At 34.7% G+C, this 16,518-nt stretch overlaps 1 protein-coding gene across 5 annotated transcripts in view; it reads right to left on the reverse strand.

Annotated features, from left to right (window-relative positions):
* Nucleotides 1–15,889, reverse strand: part of LOC127844448 (histone-lysine N-methyltransferase 2C-like) — a 99,984-nt gene extending 84,095 nt beyond the window's left edge. For all 5 annotated transcript variants that reach the window (XM_052374657.1, XM_052374656.1, XM_052374658.1 and 2 more), the window contains exons 1-15: nt 15,776–15,889; nt 12,233–12,788; nt 11,277–11,513; nt 10,753–10,959; nt 8,662–8,780; nt 8,288–8,400; nt 7,859–7,963; nt 7,301–7,358; nt 6,871–7,048; nt 5,238–5,352; nt 4,580–4,770; nt 3,752–3,863; nt 3,230–3,323; nt 2,468–2,616; nt 926–1,030 (exon numbers count right to left, since the gene is read on the reverse strand). In XM_052374657.1, coding sequence (XP_052230617.1) covers nt 926–1,030; nt 2,468–2,616; nt 3,230–3,323; nt 3,752–3,863; nt 4,580–4,770; nt 5,238–5,352; nt 6,871–7,048; nt 7,301–7,358; nt 7,859–7,963; nt 8,288–8,400; nt 8,662–8,780; nt 10,753–10,959; nt 11,277–11,513; nt 12,233–12,753 — 2,304 coding nt within the window. In that variant the 5' untranslated portion in view covers nt 12,754–12,788; nt 15,776–15,889. The remainder of the gene's footprint in view (nt 1–925; nt 1,031–2,467; nt 2,617–3,229; nt 3,324–3,751; nt 3,864–4,579; nt 4,771–5,237; nt 5,353–6,870; nt 7,049–7,300; nt 7,359–7,858; nt 7,964–8,287; nt 8,401–8,661; nt 8,781–10,752; nt 10,960–11,276; nt 11,514–12,232; nt 12,789–15,775) is intronic.
* Nucleotides 15,890–16,518: the final 629 nt, after the last annotated feature.

Below are 16,518 nucleotides of genomic sequence, written 5' to 3' on the forward strand. Positions count from 1 at the left end.
ACCTGACTTGTTTTCTATATACAAAGAAGGAAAACTACTGTTGGTTATTACCCTGATATACCAACGGTTGTTTAAAGTGACGTCACTTTGATTGTCCGCACACTGTTTATGAATGAAGACAACGTCATTTGACTTAAATTGTTGTAGCGATGTCACATTTTCGCGGAAAAGTAGTGGTCGTTCGGTTTATATAATTCTAATTTATAACCTTTAAATCACAGTTAACTTATTGATGAAATCGTGTTAGAATAGAAATAATCGATGGGTAACCGTTGGTTATTGTGGAAATAACCAACGGTATGTTGTTCCGATGCTACGCCCTCGTGGTTAAAATCCTACTCATCGGAACTCCATACCGTTGGTTATTACCGCAATAACCAACGGTTAACCGTCAATTATTTCTTAAATTTATGCAAGGAAATAAAATAAAAGCCTACATTCAAGTCCAATAAAACATCTTTAGAGATCAATGAGGGCACATAGGAACATATGACGATCATCATAAAAAAAGGGTTTCCATCAATTCATGCAAGAAACACATAAAAAACTACACAAATATTTCAAGTAGTGTGATTCTTCAATTGTCCTTGTTTTGTGTGTACTAATCCTATATAAAAGTAAGGTTTGTTTAATAAACAGTGTGTACATGTCATATTTTCTCATTTTATTTTACATTATTGTATTTGTTATTTAGTTAGCAAGATTTACCTTGTTATACCTTTTGTTATTTTCACATCAATTCTTCAATATAGAATAACAAATCACCTGTCCAGTATTATAAAAGCCAGAATATACAGATTGTCCTGGAAAACAATGCCCTCGGCAGGACCAGAAAATAACTGGAATGTTCGTGCTGTGTCATGCCTTGATTTCTTAATTGCTAAAAGTAATTATCATGATGTCTCATAATAAGGTAAACACCTACCCTAGCTTTCCCTGCCAGAGCCATCTTCTTTCTTGCCATGGCAACCAACTTGCCGCGTCCAAACGCAAGATCAGTGTTTGGAAAGTAGGATGATGATGGAGAAAGCTGAAATTACAAGTAGGACAATGAACTTTAAAGGGACTGTCAACCACGACGATGGAGAAAAGAAAAGTTGTAAATATCGTATTTTTTTACAATAATTAGTTTATATTGATTAAAATATCACGACTGGTGTATTACATTACTTGAAAAAAGTTCATATTTTCAGTATATTCGGTAATAAAATTTTGCGATGTGAAATCGAAAGTACAACGCGAAAATAGGTGACATAACGATATACACACTATAAATAACGCAAGTAGATTGATCATTTTATATATAAAATATATACAATTCACTACGCATGCACAATTTGCATTCCTGGGTTTACCACGTGACGATGATGATCAATCTACTGGCGTTATCTATAGTTAACTGGTAGTTACCTGGTAGACATACCCAGTAAAATTTATTACCGAATATACTGAAAATATGAAAACTTTACAACATTTTTCAAGTAATGTTATATACCAGTCGTGATATTTTAATCAATATAAATTAATAATTGTAAAAAAATACGGTATTTTACAACTTTTCTTTTCTTCATCATCATGGTTGACAGTCCCTTTAAGTTTTATAGGGAATAGGGAAACAAGTGGCAAACATGTGTTTTAATCAATTTAAACCCAGAGAAGTCTGCACAAACTGCCAAAATAAAGCACAAATGTGTCAATTTAATTCCTTACATGACATTAAAAGATTAAAACTCAACATGTGTTTTATTTTGGCAGTTTGTGCAACTCTGGAATGCAATCTTGAGCCTTAGGATTCATGATGCTATCGGGGGGGGGGGGGGGGGGGGGGGGTCTAGGAATGTGTGGCTGAAGCACTTTTAGTGAAAAAACATTGTGTTGTTTTGACTAAAATTGGTAAATTGGTATTGTTGCATTTCGTTAAAATACTTTAAAGTTGATAAGTGTTTTCAATATTATATTTACTAAGATTTAACTGATAGGGCTGGAAAGGAAATTAACTAAATGCTGTGGTTTATTAACACAATTTACAAACAAGAGCTGTGTTTGTCAGAAACACAATGCCCCCTATTGCGCTGCTTTAAAATAACATTTCAATATAGCATTTGGCAGGTTTAGAAATTATCTCCCTTTTAAAGCTTGTTACTTCCCTTGGATTGTATTTTTTACTTTTGACCTTGAAGGATGACCTTGACCTTTCACCACTCACAATGTGCAGCTTCATGAGATACACATGCATGCCAAATATCAAGTTGCTATCTTCAATATTCAAAAAGTTATTGCAAAAGTTTAACCAAGGTTAAAGTTTGTGACACACACCATGAATGAATGAATGACAGACAGACAGACAGGCCAAAGACAATATGCCATAAAAAAGGGAAACCTTCAATTGAAAATTTAAGGCAGTCATTTAGGCAGCAAAAAATATATACATTTTGATAATTCTGAACACTTCCTCCCCATCACTCACCATGCCGTGAAGGTCGAGGTCCATACTAGAGCAGGAGTCCTCGTTGTGAGGCAGGGGAGGGAACTGGGAGTTGCTGTGCTGGGAGCTGTCTTCACCCAGCAGCTCCTCCGGTATGTCCCCCAAGCCCAGCATCACGTCTCCAGTTAACACTGGGGTAGATACAAAATTAAAACAATTGAATATACATTAAAATGAGCTGCATTATGGTTTAAATGGGCTTAAGTCAGGTCGGTAGTGTTGTCCCAGATTAGCATGTGCAGTTTGCACAGGTATTTCACGGACATCACTTTTCGCTTTTATGGTATTTTTTGTTTAAAAAAATCAATATATACAATTAAGGTTGAAAGTGTAAATAGAGATTAGCCTGTACAGGATAATCTGGGACAACACTTAACACACATGAATTAAGCCAAGATTTCCCAGAACAAGGCCAAAGTAATGATTTCAAATACTGTACTCGAACATCGTAATTAAATATCACAATCAAATATTGCTATTAAACAGGTCAATTAACTATTGCATTCAAATCCCTCAATATAAAAACGCAATAAAAAAAAAAATATATATATACTAAATATAAAAATAACCTATCAGGATAGAGTATTTCAATAAAAATGCAATCAAATATCACAATCGAGTATCACATTGAAATTTAGCCATTTCTTATAACTGGCCATAAGAAAATCGCCAAAACACATAACTTTACGACTCTACAGTAAAAGATGCAGGGTTTTTTAACTAACAGTTCTAATGACAGCTTACCTTTAGATGGATACAGACTGTCCATGGACACAGAATCTTCAATGCCAAGAGGTAGGACTGGTAACCCCGCCAGTGGATAGTCTGGCATATCCATCTGCAAGAAGAAAACAAACATAGAAAATAGTCTGGCTGATCCATTTGCAGGGAATAAACACACATACAGAAAACTGAGAGACTAATTCTTGACAAAAAGTTTAAACGTACAATTATGTAAATATCCTAGATTTGCCTTAGTTACAGGGCACACAACTCTGCAAATTTGTTTGCGACATATGAGAATATAATACAACATGTATCATGCACTTATATAGTTTTGTTTGTTGATACACAGAAAACTGAGATAAGACAGACACACAAAACGGATGTTTCCTGCATAATGCACCAAACTTTATTTGAAGTTAGATAATTGAATACAACTAGCTAGTTGTGACATATGTCTGATTTGTACTACAATCATGCATTTTGACTTAAAATGCGTCAAAATGCATATATGAACGGCACGGGGTTTACTGACATCCATACCTCAGGGTCCCGATTTCTGCAAATCTTGCACAAGTATTCAAGGGGCTCGTCACCTTTCAGCTGTCGTATGATTGTGGAATCTATGGCTTCATCACACTCTATATGCACCATTCTGAAAAAGAATTTTAAATTTGCAGATGACAATGAAAAACTTGAGCACAACAAATAGCACTCAGCTTTGAAATAAAGCTGCCCAAATTTGATTCTATGTTAAGAGAAAGGTTGAATGTTTGGACCTACCAATCAGGAAGGAAAAAACAAACAACTAGTCAGATAAGTTTAAGCCATCTACATAAGTAAAAGTGTTTACAAATCTTAAGATCCAAGACTATTTTGGTCTGAAACAATTCAACACATATTTTGAAAGTTATTCTAACATTAATATGACCTACGATTCAACGTTCTTACAATTCAAACTAGTATCCTTGGTTATCCTGTTGCATTGCACAGAAAGGTAATTGCACCTCAATTTCTTCCAACAAAAATCAATCCAAAGCCCATAGTCGAAATCTATGACTCTGTTTATTACAATTATGAATTCTGAAGAATAAAAATAATGACTGTGAAACAGTTATCTGAGCAAAGATTTACCTATCTACTGCTCCACACATCTCACAACAAACACATTTTCAACTCAAAATATCATTTACAAGCGAACAGATAAAAAGAACTAAATCTCCTTCACCTTATTAGATCCCCAGTTGGAGCATTCTTTAAATCTCTGTAGACATCAGTAATTGTTCAAACAAGGAAACTGGTTGAGAGTGTTTATTAAAGTCAGCGATGCAATCAAGCTTTAATAAATAGGTTTAACTAAATGCCACCTACTTTTTGCACATATTGCATGGCACCATTTCTTTCTGTGCAAAGTGTCGGTATGCCTTTCCGCACAGGGGGCAGCAGAGGCCCTTGTTGCGCTGCTGGTAGCAGCTATCACAGACGCTGAAGTTGTGGTGCCAGCGGGAGCTCTTGCCGCTGCCTGGGGTCCGAGACTGGCAGTCCTCGCATATACGACAGTTCTGTAACATGAAATTAATGTGTCATTATTAATAATGTTGAACGATTAGTGGAAAGGTTGAGGTTTTATATGATAATAGTGAGCAGTCTTCAAGTGACCATGTATAGCTTCCAGTATTCATAAATACACAGGACTTAAAATCCTGCACAGCTTTGTCAGCTGTTTTCAAGGACAAATAAATCAGGATTGTGTGAAACACTAGGGACGAAGTGTCTTTTATATCCCTTGAGAAATGTGGAAGAAGTTACATAAACTTTCACTATATTCAACTGACAGAACAGCGTATGTTGATCAACCATGGATTTAAGTATGACATTGTAAATTATATTGCATTTTGTTATTTTATCTTTTAAGTTTAATTTATATATAATACTCCAGTGCTATCATGTTTCAAGAGAGTTACACACATCTGCCTTGAAGAAATATACAAACTATTACGAGATGAAGATATTTAAACCTAGAGCTCACCATGCACTTCCAGCCATTTTTGGGTATAGATGACATTGTAGGTTTGAGGCAAAACGTGTGGTAGCCCTTGTCACAGAGGTCACACACCAACATCTTGCTGTCCTCCCCAGGGTTTCTGGATCACAACAACACATGGCCTTATCTCCAAGCAGTTGTCAAAGAAATACTTACATTAATTAGATACCACTTATACTTAAAATGATGAGTTCAAAAAAGATGTTGTATGAAGTAGTAACAAGAGTGCCAAACTGTCACAAGATACGCCCATTTGAAGGTTTTGGACAACTTGATAACTTTACCTACATATCATCTAGACACAACTTCTGACCAAATTTGGTGAAGATCTGATGAAAACTACTTCAATTAGAGAGCGGACACCATGCTAAATGCTTGAAATGCACCAAGTGACCTCGTTATCTAGTTCTTGACCCGGCATGACCCATATTTGAACTTGACCTAGATATTGTCTAGACACAACTTCTGACCAAATTTGGTGAAGATTGGATGAAAACTACTTCAATTAGAGAGCGGACACCATGCTAAATGCTTGAAATGCACTTAGTGACCCTGTGACCTAGTTTTTGACCCTGCATGACCCATATTCGAACTTGACCTAGATATTGTCCAGATACAACTTCTGACCAAGTTTGGTGACAATCGGATTAAAACTACTTCAATTAGAGAGCCAACACCATGCTAAATGCTTGAAATACACTTAGTGACCCTGTGACCTAGTTTTTGACCCTGCATAACCCATAATGCGAACATGACCTAGATATTGTCTAGATACAACTTCTGACCAGGTTTGGTGAAGATCGGATGAAAACTATTTAAATTAGAGAGCGGAAAAGGGCAGCATCTAAGTAATAAAGCAGCTTACAGTTATGGTCCTCGTGTTCTGCACTTGTTGTCAGTGAAATTTATGCAGCTATTAAGTATGCAATTATTTATATTTATCAACACAGCATATGCATTAAAAATAGATTAAAGATTGTATTTTTTTAATCAATTTAAAACATGAAACATTCATTTACAATTTATAAACAAGAGATGTGTTTGTCAGAAACACAATGCCCCCTATTGCGCCGCTTTGAAATATTTCAATATATCAATTGGCAGGTTTAGAAATTATCTCCCTTTTAAAGGTTATTACTTCCCTTGGATTGTATTTTTTTACTTTTGACCTTGAAGGATAACCTTGACCTTTCACCAATCAAAATGTGCAGCTTTATGAGATACACATGCATGCCAAATATCAAGTTGCTATCTTCAATATTGCAAAAGTAATGGCCAATGTTAAAGTTTTCGGACAGACAGACTGACAGAATGATGGACAGTTCAACTGGTATATGCCACCCTACCGGGGGCTGAAAAAAACACCATAATAATGACGAGTATCATCCTGAAAAAACATCAATATGGACATTATATTTTCCTTCTTGTGGCAACCGGAAACTATTTATTTTAAGAAACACATCAGGGAAGGAAAATGTCCTACCCCGCAGGATTTAATTGAACTCTTTACTTGTATATATCTTTAAAAATAACTTTTGGTTAAATTAATTTGACATTGAAACGGAGAAAATCAGCTGAAAGGAGGAAAAATCACACCACTGAATCTAAGAAAACTCACCTGCACATTTGACATATCTTGCAATCAGGGCACTGCCAGCCTGCCCGCACAGTGGGGTTGACCTCCACGGCCGGGTGAACGCAGTTGCCGTGGTAATGGTTGCCACAGCTTGTACAGAACAGCTGAATGGCTATGTCACCCACCATCTTGCACACCGCACATACAGACTCCTCGCAGCCTGTAAATTAAACACTTATATTAATATGTATACAAAATGTACATGAAAACATACCCTGTGACATTGTCTCTATAATTGAGGCCATAAATAACATAAAACTGATACAAATTTCTTAGGTGAAAAACAAAACAAATATTGGCTACCAAACTCAATGAAACCTACAACTAAATTTACTTATCAACTGGATGAAGTATATTCCTCAGCAAGGGGGGAATTTATTTTATTAAATGACGAAATAAGAGTCTTGCAAACCTATAGTGTCTGTCTCCTCCAAGTGATCAGGACACAGCATTGATAGAGTCTTCATGTCCTAGAAAAATAGAAGAAACAGCAGTTAATATGAGCATATGATTGTCAGAACCTTTTCATTAACACCTTCTAAGATTTAATTCCCCTTAAAACATTGTAATAGTGACATTTCTGGTCCAGATTGTATTTCTTCTGTTTTTCACTAAAGATTTCACTTACGTCAACATGTTTGAATCAAACTTTGAATATTCAAATAACAAATATTATATGAAGTCTTCAATGCCTTAAATGAAAACATTTTACTTCCAACCAACAGGCAAGTATAACACCATTTGTTATCTTACATTAATTATCACATACTTTTACTTATTACAATGAAGATTGCATTTTTTGTTGTTGTTCTTTTACAAATAATATAAAATGTTATCATCAATATGAAGGTAAGCAAATATAAAAAAAAACATTCTTTGTAAGCATTTTTAATTATATTGTTGTTGCTTTCAAATAAATAAAATGTCAATGTTTAATGTAACAATTTTCAGAAAGGCAACCAAAGTTTACCTGAAAACATCCACCCGCTGATGCACATGGATAGTGATATACTTTATTGCATTTGCTGTATTTGCATGTGATCGTAGCACCATATCGCAGACAGTAGCTGCATTTCTGATAAAGAAAAAAAAGAAACCTGACCATTTGCCTATGCCAATTATGACAGCCTTTTTTCATTAATGCAGGTTTACTAATAACATAATGAATGGATCATGGTATTTTACACTTGAATACTGGTTATTAGTTGAACCTTTGAAAATATAATATTGAAATCACTTTTATTATCAATTTTAAGTATTTGTAAGCATAAAATCAACTTTTTAATTTCCCAATTTCAGTCGAAAGGACGCTATATTTCCCAATCCAAAGGGACCCGGCCCCATTCTAAAAATGGTGAAAAAAACACTGTGCATAAGCTAGGCTGTCAGACCCCCATACCTGTGTAAGACCAGTCACCACTGCCTTGTCCACCAGCTCTACTGTCAACCCCTCGTCAGTCTGCCGGACACTATCGGACCAGGCCGCACAATAGTGGTGGCTATAAACATGACCTGTGTAAACAGAATGGACACCTTACAGGGACCTCACACAATAAATCTTAACACCAGTTGTTGCTTTGGAAAACATATTTTGCAAGAAAAAGGTTAACAAATTGCGGTAATACTTGTTTGCAGTATGAAAACATGCTTCTATTAAAAATTAGCGTATTGATATTTTATAACATCCTCTATTAACTGTTTGTTTCACAATTCAAATGAAGCAAATGATGAATTTAATAGTAAATATTTCCCTCTTTTATAAGACCACTCTACCTGTAGATTCAAAAAGTGATGTAACTTCAGTGTCCTCTGTAAATCCAACAGTTGCCAATTCATCAAACCCTTCATTAATTTCGTCATCAATGAATCGACGCGGTGAACAAAATGGATCTCTGTAAAAAAACATTGTGGTTTTGGGTAACCTTTTTTTACTATGAGTGGGAATATCAATTGATACGCATTTAATAGCATTTCACATATTTAATTTTAATTGCAATACACAACAAGAGCTGTCAGAGGACAGCGCGCTTGACTATTCGAAAGCTTGACAGTATAACGTAAGCCATCATGGGGAAATTGTTCATATTCAATAACTTATTAGACGATCTTTCAAAAATAAAAAAAAGGAAAAAAAATAAATAAATTGGGGGGTAGGGGGGGGGGTAGGGGGTGAGAGGGGGGCATAATGTGGGGTGTGGTAATTTATAAGATGATGTTTAAAAAAAAATGTTTTCTTGGGGGGGGTGGGGGCGGGGGTAGGGGATTGGGGGGTGAGAGGGGGTATAATGTGGGGTGTGGTAATTTATTAGGTGATGTTAAAAAAAAAAAAAAAATTGGGGGTGGTGTTGGGGGGTAGGGGGGGTGGGGGTGAGAGGGGGGTATAATGTGGGGTGGGGTAATTTATTAGATGATGTTTAAAAAAAAATTGGGAGGGTGAGGTTGGGGAGGGAAAGGGTTTTGGAAGGGGCGTGGGGTATTGTTTGGGTTGAATCCATTGTGGTATTCAGGTAAGTGTTGTTTTGTCAAAGTAAGAATAAAATGTGATCATAAATAAAGAAGTTATGGCAATTTAAGCAAAATGTTCAATTATCTTAGTGTAAAAGGGGCCATAATTATGTCAAAATGCTTGATGCAGTGGTCTGCTCTTGTTTATAGGTTGGGGTCATGTTGGTAAACAAGTATGCAACATATAAAAGCAATATGGCTAAGGATATAGGAAATATTTGGGGTAGTACGCAAACTTTAACATAGATTTATCAATAATATGCATATTCTAAGTATAAAAGGGGCAATAATTATGACAAAATGCTTTGGGGTGATATTGGTAAACAAGTATGCAAAATATAAAAGCAATATGTCAAGGGACAATGAAAATAAATGGGGTAGTACGAAAACTTTAACATTTGCTGCATATTCTAAGTGGAAAAAGGGCCATAATTATGACAAAATGCTTGATAGAGTTGTCTGCTCTTGTTTATAGGTTGGGGTCATGTTGGTAAACAAGTATGCAAAATATGAAAGCAATATGTCAATATGTCAAGGGACAAAGAAAATATTTGGGGTAGTACAAAAACTTTAACATTTGAACGCAGATGCAGACGCCTGGGTGAGTAGGATAGCTCCACTATATATATTTTATATATAATAGTCGAGCTAAAAAAACACAAATACTTTTTTCAACAAGAGATGTGTTTGTCAGAAACACAATGCCCCCTAATGTGCCGCTTTATTTTTTTTTTACCTTTGACCTTGAAGGATGACCTTGACCTTGACTTTTCACCGCACAAAATGTGCAGCTCCATGAGATACACATGCATGCCAAATATCAAGTTGCTACGTTCAATATTGCAAAAGTTATGAAGAAGGTTAATGTTTTGGTTCAAGTTTTTAAATTTATTTTTTTGACCTTTGACCGTGAAGGATGACCTTGACCTTTCACCACTCAAAATGTGCAGCTCCATGAGATACACATGCATGCCAAATATCAAGTTGCCACATTCAATATTGCAAAAGTTATGAAGAAGGTTAAAGTTTTGGCTAATGTTTTGGGACACACACACACACATACAATAACAGACAGGCCAAAAACAATCTACCCCCGATCTTTCGATCCGGGGGCATAAAAACAACTAAGCTATTTTCCTGCTATTGACGATATAAGAGCTATTTAATTATCATATTATGATTGCGACAGGTGCGACAAAAAACAATAATTGCAATCTTTGATTGAAAGCTGTTACCATGCTATTAATTTAAATTAACATTTCTTAAAACATAAATTATCAATGTTATCACTTTATTACAAATATACATAATTTTATAAGGTTTTCTCTGTCATGGACACAAAAATAATTAACAAGTTACTTTTTTCCTAGACCCCTTTGTCGCCTTTGAGTCAACGGCTTTGGCCCCTTTTCTAGAGCCTTGTCTTCAGCCTCCCCACTGGCCCCTTTAAGCGACTTAGGCAGGGGTTTGCGGAAGTTAAACCCTGGAGTTGGAGCGTACAGGAGCAATGGACCTTGTCCTAGTAGGCTCTTTTTTCCACAACCACAAAGTGAGCACATTTTCATACTGCAAACAAGAAATAAACTGAAGTTAATCCACAAGTTTTATTTTTATCTACTGCATATGTTCCCCCAAAGTAGGTTTTCATTGATGAACATGTCAAAGTAAGGCAAAATACATCTTTAAAAACAGGATGGGCAGTATCGTACATTTATAAAAGTTTTATCAAATGAGTTACTGGACATTTTGTTATATCTAATGTTTCTCAAGCATTTATGGTACACTTTAAATGCAGTCAATACATATATTTACTTAAGTACATAAACTCAAGCTGATTGCTAACCAAGTACTTTTATTCTATGACAAAACAAAGACAGACAGACCCTTCCTGAATGACAGAGTCCTCCTCATCCTTCTCCATAAAGCTGTTGCCTGTTGCACTGTCTGTAGAAACGTCCATGTTTTGCATCATCAAGGGTTCCGGCTCCAAGGGCAGACTGGTTTCTGTATCACTCAGCACTGACAAGGGTGTGTGGCCAGTCTCCATGAGGTCTAAAGTGGGTGGTGCCAGATAATCTGACTCAGGAATTTGACTTTTTGATTTCTTCTTTGCTTTTGTTCTACAAAGCAAGATATATTTTAGGCAAGTATTTAGAAATTAAATAAAGTCATGTTACTCACAGTCTGTTCAGGTTTTATGCTGTTTGCTGCTTATCAGTATTTTAGAGTTTAAAAATTGAATCAAGTAAGAAAGGTCTTTAATTAAATTCAACTTTCTAAGGGATTACAAATGCGTCAAAATATGTATCCAAGAGGTAAAGGATTAACAAGTATACATTAATTAAGCTATGAAAAAAATGGTTCTGAAACATAAAATAATGCAAAAGAAATCTTTTATCATATGCCATACCCTGTTTCCCATGTAATATAACAATTACGAATATTTTTATCTTACACATGTGTAATATACTTTTTAAGCATTTTCATTGGCTTATTTTCTTTCGATTGACCAATCGCATTTTGTTATTTTGCTGAAATGACGTTGCAATGTCAATTGACGTCACAAAATGTAAACAACATTCGGGATTTATCAATTATGTTTGCGTAAATATTTATTTAATCAGCTCATTTAAAAGCATGTGATAAAAAAGATCTGACACTCATCATTTCATACCATATTTTATTAAACTCATCCAGGAAATTCGTTAGTAAGCTCGCCTGGCTCGCATACTAACAAAATTCCTGAACTCGTTTAATAAAATATGGTATGATACGACAACTTATGCAAGATCCTATATATATACTACAAACATTTAGAAAGTATTCAAAAAATTATTACTTTTTCTTTTTGCCTGAACTGCCATCTTTTTTCTTATGACGCTTGGAGGATCCGATTGCATAGTCTTCATAAGAAGTGGCTGAATCTGAGTCATCAGCAACTGATGGAGTGAAAGCCTTGATCTGGGACAGGGAAAGCTTGAGTTTAATTGGCTTATGCTCTGGTTCTGGAGTGATACTTTCCAAAACAGGAGGTGTGGACTTTGCTTTCTTCTCTGGTTCCGATTTTGGCTTCCTTTCTGGAGAATCCGTGGCTGTTTTGGACTCAAATTTTATTTTTGCAGTAGACTCTGGCCTTGATTTAGAAGAATCTTTGGAGTCTGAACGGGAATATGACATCTGATCTTTTGACTTGGAGTGTGATGATTCCAATTTTATTTTGTCTTTGCTTTCCAACTGAGATGTCCTGTCTTTGGAATCGCTTCTTGAATTTGATCGCGATAACGTTGGCATGTCAGAACTTATTCTGTCTCGAGAATCACTGCGTGTCCTCACCGAAGATTCTTTCGGATCTTGAGACATGTTTTATATTATGTACTGTTTTAGTTGACCATACTCTGCAAAGTTTGGGAACACAATTTTTTAACAAGTTTCTTTCGTTGAATGTTATATTAACTGCATGTCAAGATTTTGGGAATTGGGCCAGGTTTAGATTTGGAACAATCATGCTGTGTTGACTTTAATGCGGAAATAAGTGTTGTTGTTTTTTGGCTAAAAAATGATATACTTTTCTTGATTAATTTAGCATCGTTTTTTTCTAAAGTGACAATTAAAAAGTTCTGAAATAAATTACAATAATACATCTTTTATTTTTATACTGTACATAAATAAAATTGATACAGAACGTACAGTATACCCTCCTACGTAACGTAGAATGTAAGTACATAAAACAAGACAGACAGAGGAGCGAAAAAGATATGCTGAAACGAAGAAGAGTGAATAGAAAATGCACCATATCTGTTTTGAACATATGCTTATTAAACCGATTAAGATGAGCATACTCGATCTAGTTAGGTAAAAGTCGGTGTTAAATGCTTATGTTAAATAAAATTACACGTACACGTTACACCTTAATGCCTTCTTCTGATTGGTTCATATTTAAATCAGTTTCATGACATGGCTACAGGTCAGTGATTGGTTTGCGATTTAAGCAGAAGTTTAACTGAAGAATTTATGCCTTTCTAACTTCAATTTGACAATATTTGAGGTAAAAATGGACTTCTAAACTAAAACTGAATGAGTTGGTAATGTTATTTTGCAATTTTACGCAAATTGATGAAAATTTAAACTTTCTGGTTTCCAACACATTATAGACTTTTCCCCGACGAGACGCTCTAAAGAATTTAGCCCATATAAAAAGTATCTCTAAATTCTTTGCGCGTCTTATAAATGAGACTACTTATCCAAAGGATCCAGCCTCATTCCCAAAATGGTGAACAAACACTGCATCAGAATGATGCAAGGTAGATCATATCGAGGAGTCATTTGATAAATTTGCAGCGTGCTTGCATAAAAAAAATTCTGCTACAAATGAAATCCCAAAGAAGCATATTAACGTAGACAACCTTTGTTATAGCATGATAACAAGAACATGTATAGACCAGTTCACGCGTGACGTCACGCGCACCTGCGTGTTTACATCCGGGCTATATTGGTAGTCAAAAGAAAGATACAATCAATGGGGAGAAATAGAGCGTGATCAGTTAAATTTAAACGAATATATTTAGATTTTATTTTTCAACATGGCAACAAATTTTTCTACGTTACTGAAACAAATAAGATTGAACACAATGAATAAATAGATCAATTCCAATAAAGAACATTTACAAATTAACCATAATGGTATTTGTCTGGGCAGGGACTTTTACCCTGGTCCGGGAAAACTAACATGTTGACACATTAAATAAACATTTAATTAAATTAAATGCAATAGTTTTCATTTTATTGTTTGCATCAATCTTAAAATCGTTTACGCCTTTGTATTCCGGTGTTTAATTGCCCCTTTGTTCTGCCTAATCCGATTATCTCGTTTTGATCAGATATTGTCCAGACCTAACTAACAACATGGTGTCATAAATCACACTAGGTGGCAGATGACAGTCTGGTCATTAAACGCAATTGATGATGCCACCATGTCTTCATTCTGGTAGTATTAAGTAACTAGGCATTTGGTTGAATAAATTTACCACCGACATACTTAACAGTTGCTTAAATTAGATATGTTACATAATTATTGTACAAATTTGAAGTCTATAGATAATCGGAAATTGAACACGGTAAAGATACAAGCCCGTTTTATTTATAAAAAAATAAAGTAATAATGAATTATAAAATGTAAATAAAAAATATTTAACGTATTTAGCGGTCATCGGTTAATTATAAATACGTCATTCCGTATGAAGATGTAATGTTACGGCAATGCACGAAATACATCATAAAAACAAGAAATTACGTTTGACATCAATGGGGGTAAATAATAATGAAACAATGTGTATATATTATATTATAAATGTATATATATTATGTTGTGTGTGTGTGTGTGTTTGTGCGTGTGTGTTAAATGTTAGATAGTTGTCACTCAGCTCGATCACTAGTAACGAGTTTACAAAATACATGAATACACAGTTCAATTTACATCATGTGAGGTTGTGTTTTTTGTTTTTCAGTTGAATGTTAATATTCCTCAAGTCATTCTCTGAAAAACACCCATCCAAATTAAAATTACATGTAAATACCGTCATGAACTTCGCTTTTAATAGGGCTTTGTAGTACGTTTATTTTCAATGAAACACTGACACATTCTAGCTATCACTAATTTTTTATTATTCTAGTTTACGCATGCAATTGATAATTATAATTTTATAATTAGATGTATCATTATTTTTATTGAAGCTTATCTGCAAATAATTATACGGCTAATGCATAGAGCTCTTTGTTGCGTCGAATTTTCTGTCGTTCAGTCTTCAGACAATCTTAATTACTTTTATGCTAATGACGCGTTCTTTTAAAATGCAAATAAATGTGTTAATGCATTCTTTTGGCACTAAACATGATATTTTTAAAATATTATTTAGGTGTTGTTTTTTAGTTTCTTTTCGATTTATTGACTAAACAAGTCTTGTTATCCATATGCTTTGCGTTAGCTGCAAGCAATGCTTTTGACTACCAGTGCATTGCGCATGCACGAAAATCGGGAATCAAAACTATAACAATGAACTGGCCTATGGTCAATATCTCCCATGACAATTGACCTGGTCACTGTTTAAGTTTTATACCAAAAAGATTTATTAATTTACAAATTCGTTTCATACAATTTGACAGTTTTAAATACCTTCGTGTAAAAATAAATGACGAGAATTTCATTTTCAAAGAATGTGCTTGGCTCTGACAATCATAAGAAATGTAATCGATTATTGAACTGTAAATGCTGCAACTTTATTTTTGAAGCGTCCCGTTTGAAGCGGCTATTTTTTAATGCGATTTGCCTTCCAAGCAATAAACAGCATATAAATGTCATTTGTTGAAGTAAAACTTTAATACTCACTTTACTTGGCTCCGTCTAAATCAACGACGAATCCCATTGTCTTCAATAGGAATTTGTCATAGTTTGTGGTAGCCGCGATAATAACTAATCAATGACGGCCATTTTGGCGGTTATTTGGCTAGTCGTTAATTGGAAATCACAAAGTAGTTCCGTTATATTTATAAAGAATACCAACAATGGCGATTATATTAATTGGATCTTTTTAGCATTTACTATACCATTTCCTATTATCATTTCAAATAAATACTATCATTGAAAGGAACATTATATTAAGAACTGATCATTTGTTTTGTGCGCATTAATAAATAGGTTAATTAGAAAGAGATTCGGTCAACTAAAGGGAGTTAACTGATTTAGAGCTTGAGTGGAAATTGTTTCTTACATAAAGCCAAAACTTAAAAATATAATCTTGATCATATCAACCGCGTTAATAAAAATTAAACAAAGCAATTCAGTTAAAAACTTCAAATGCCGTTCAGTCTCGAGTCATGCGTGCTAAACTAGAATTTACAGATGACGTCCATTTATAACGAAAATACTTTCCGGAGAAGTATTGTTGAGTGTGCAATAGCAAAAAAAAATATAAGAATATTTATCTCTCAGTCTGACCAGGGACCTATACAGACAAGTTTTATAAGTCCCTACTCTTACAAATATGACCACAAAACGGTCATTAGGGTCATTGTCACCTGAATGTGCGTGGACATTGATTAGCTTAATGAAAGTACTTAAATGGTATAAAT

This window comes from Dreissena polymorpha, chromosome 9 (assembly GCF_020536995.1).
Source record: "Dreissena polymorpha isolate Duluth1 chromosome 9, UMN_Dpol_1.0, whole genome shotgun sequence".
In the NCBI taxonomy this organism is placed as follows: domain Eukaryota; kingdom Metazoa; phylum Mollusca; class Bivalvia; order Myida; family Dreissenidae; genus Dreissena; species Dreissena polymorpha.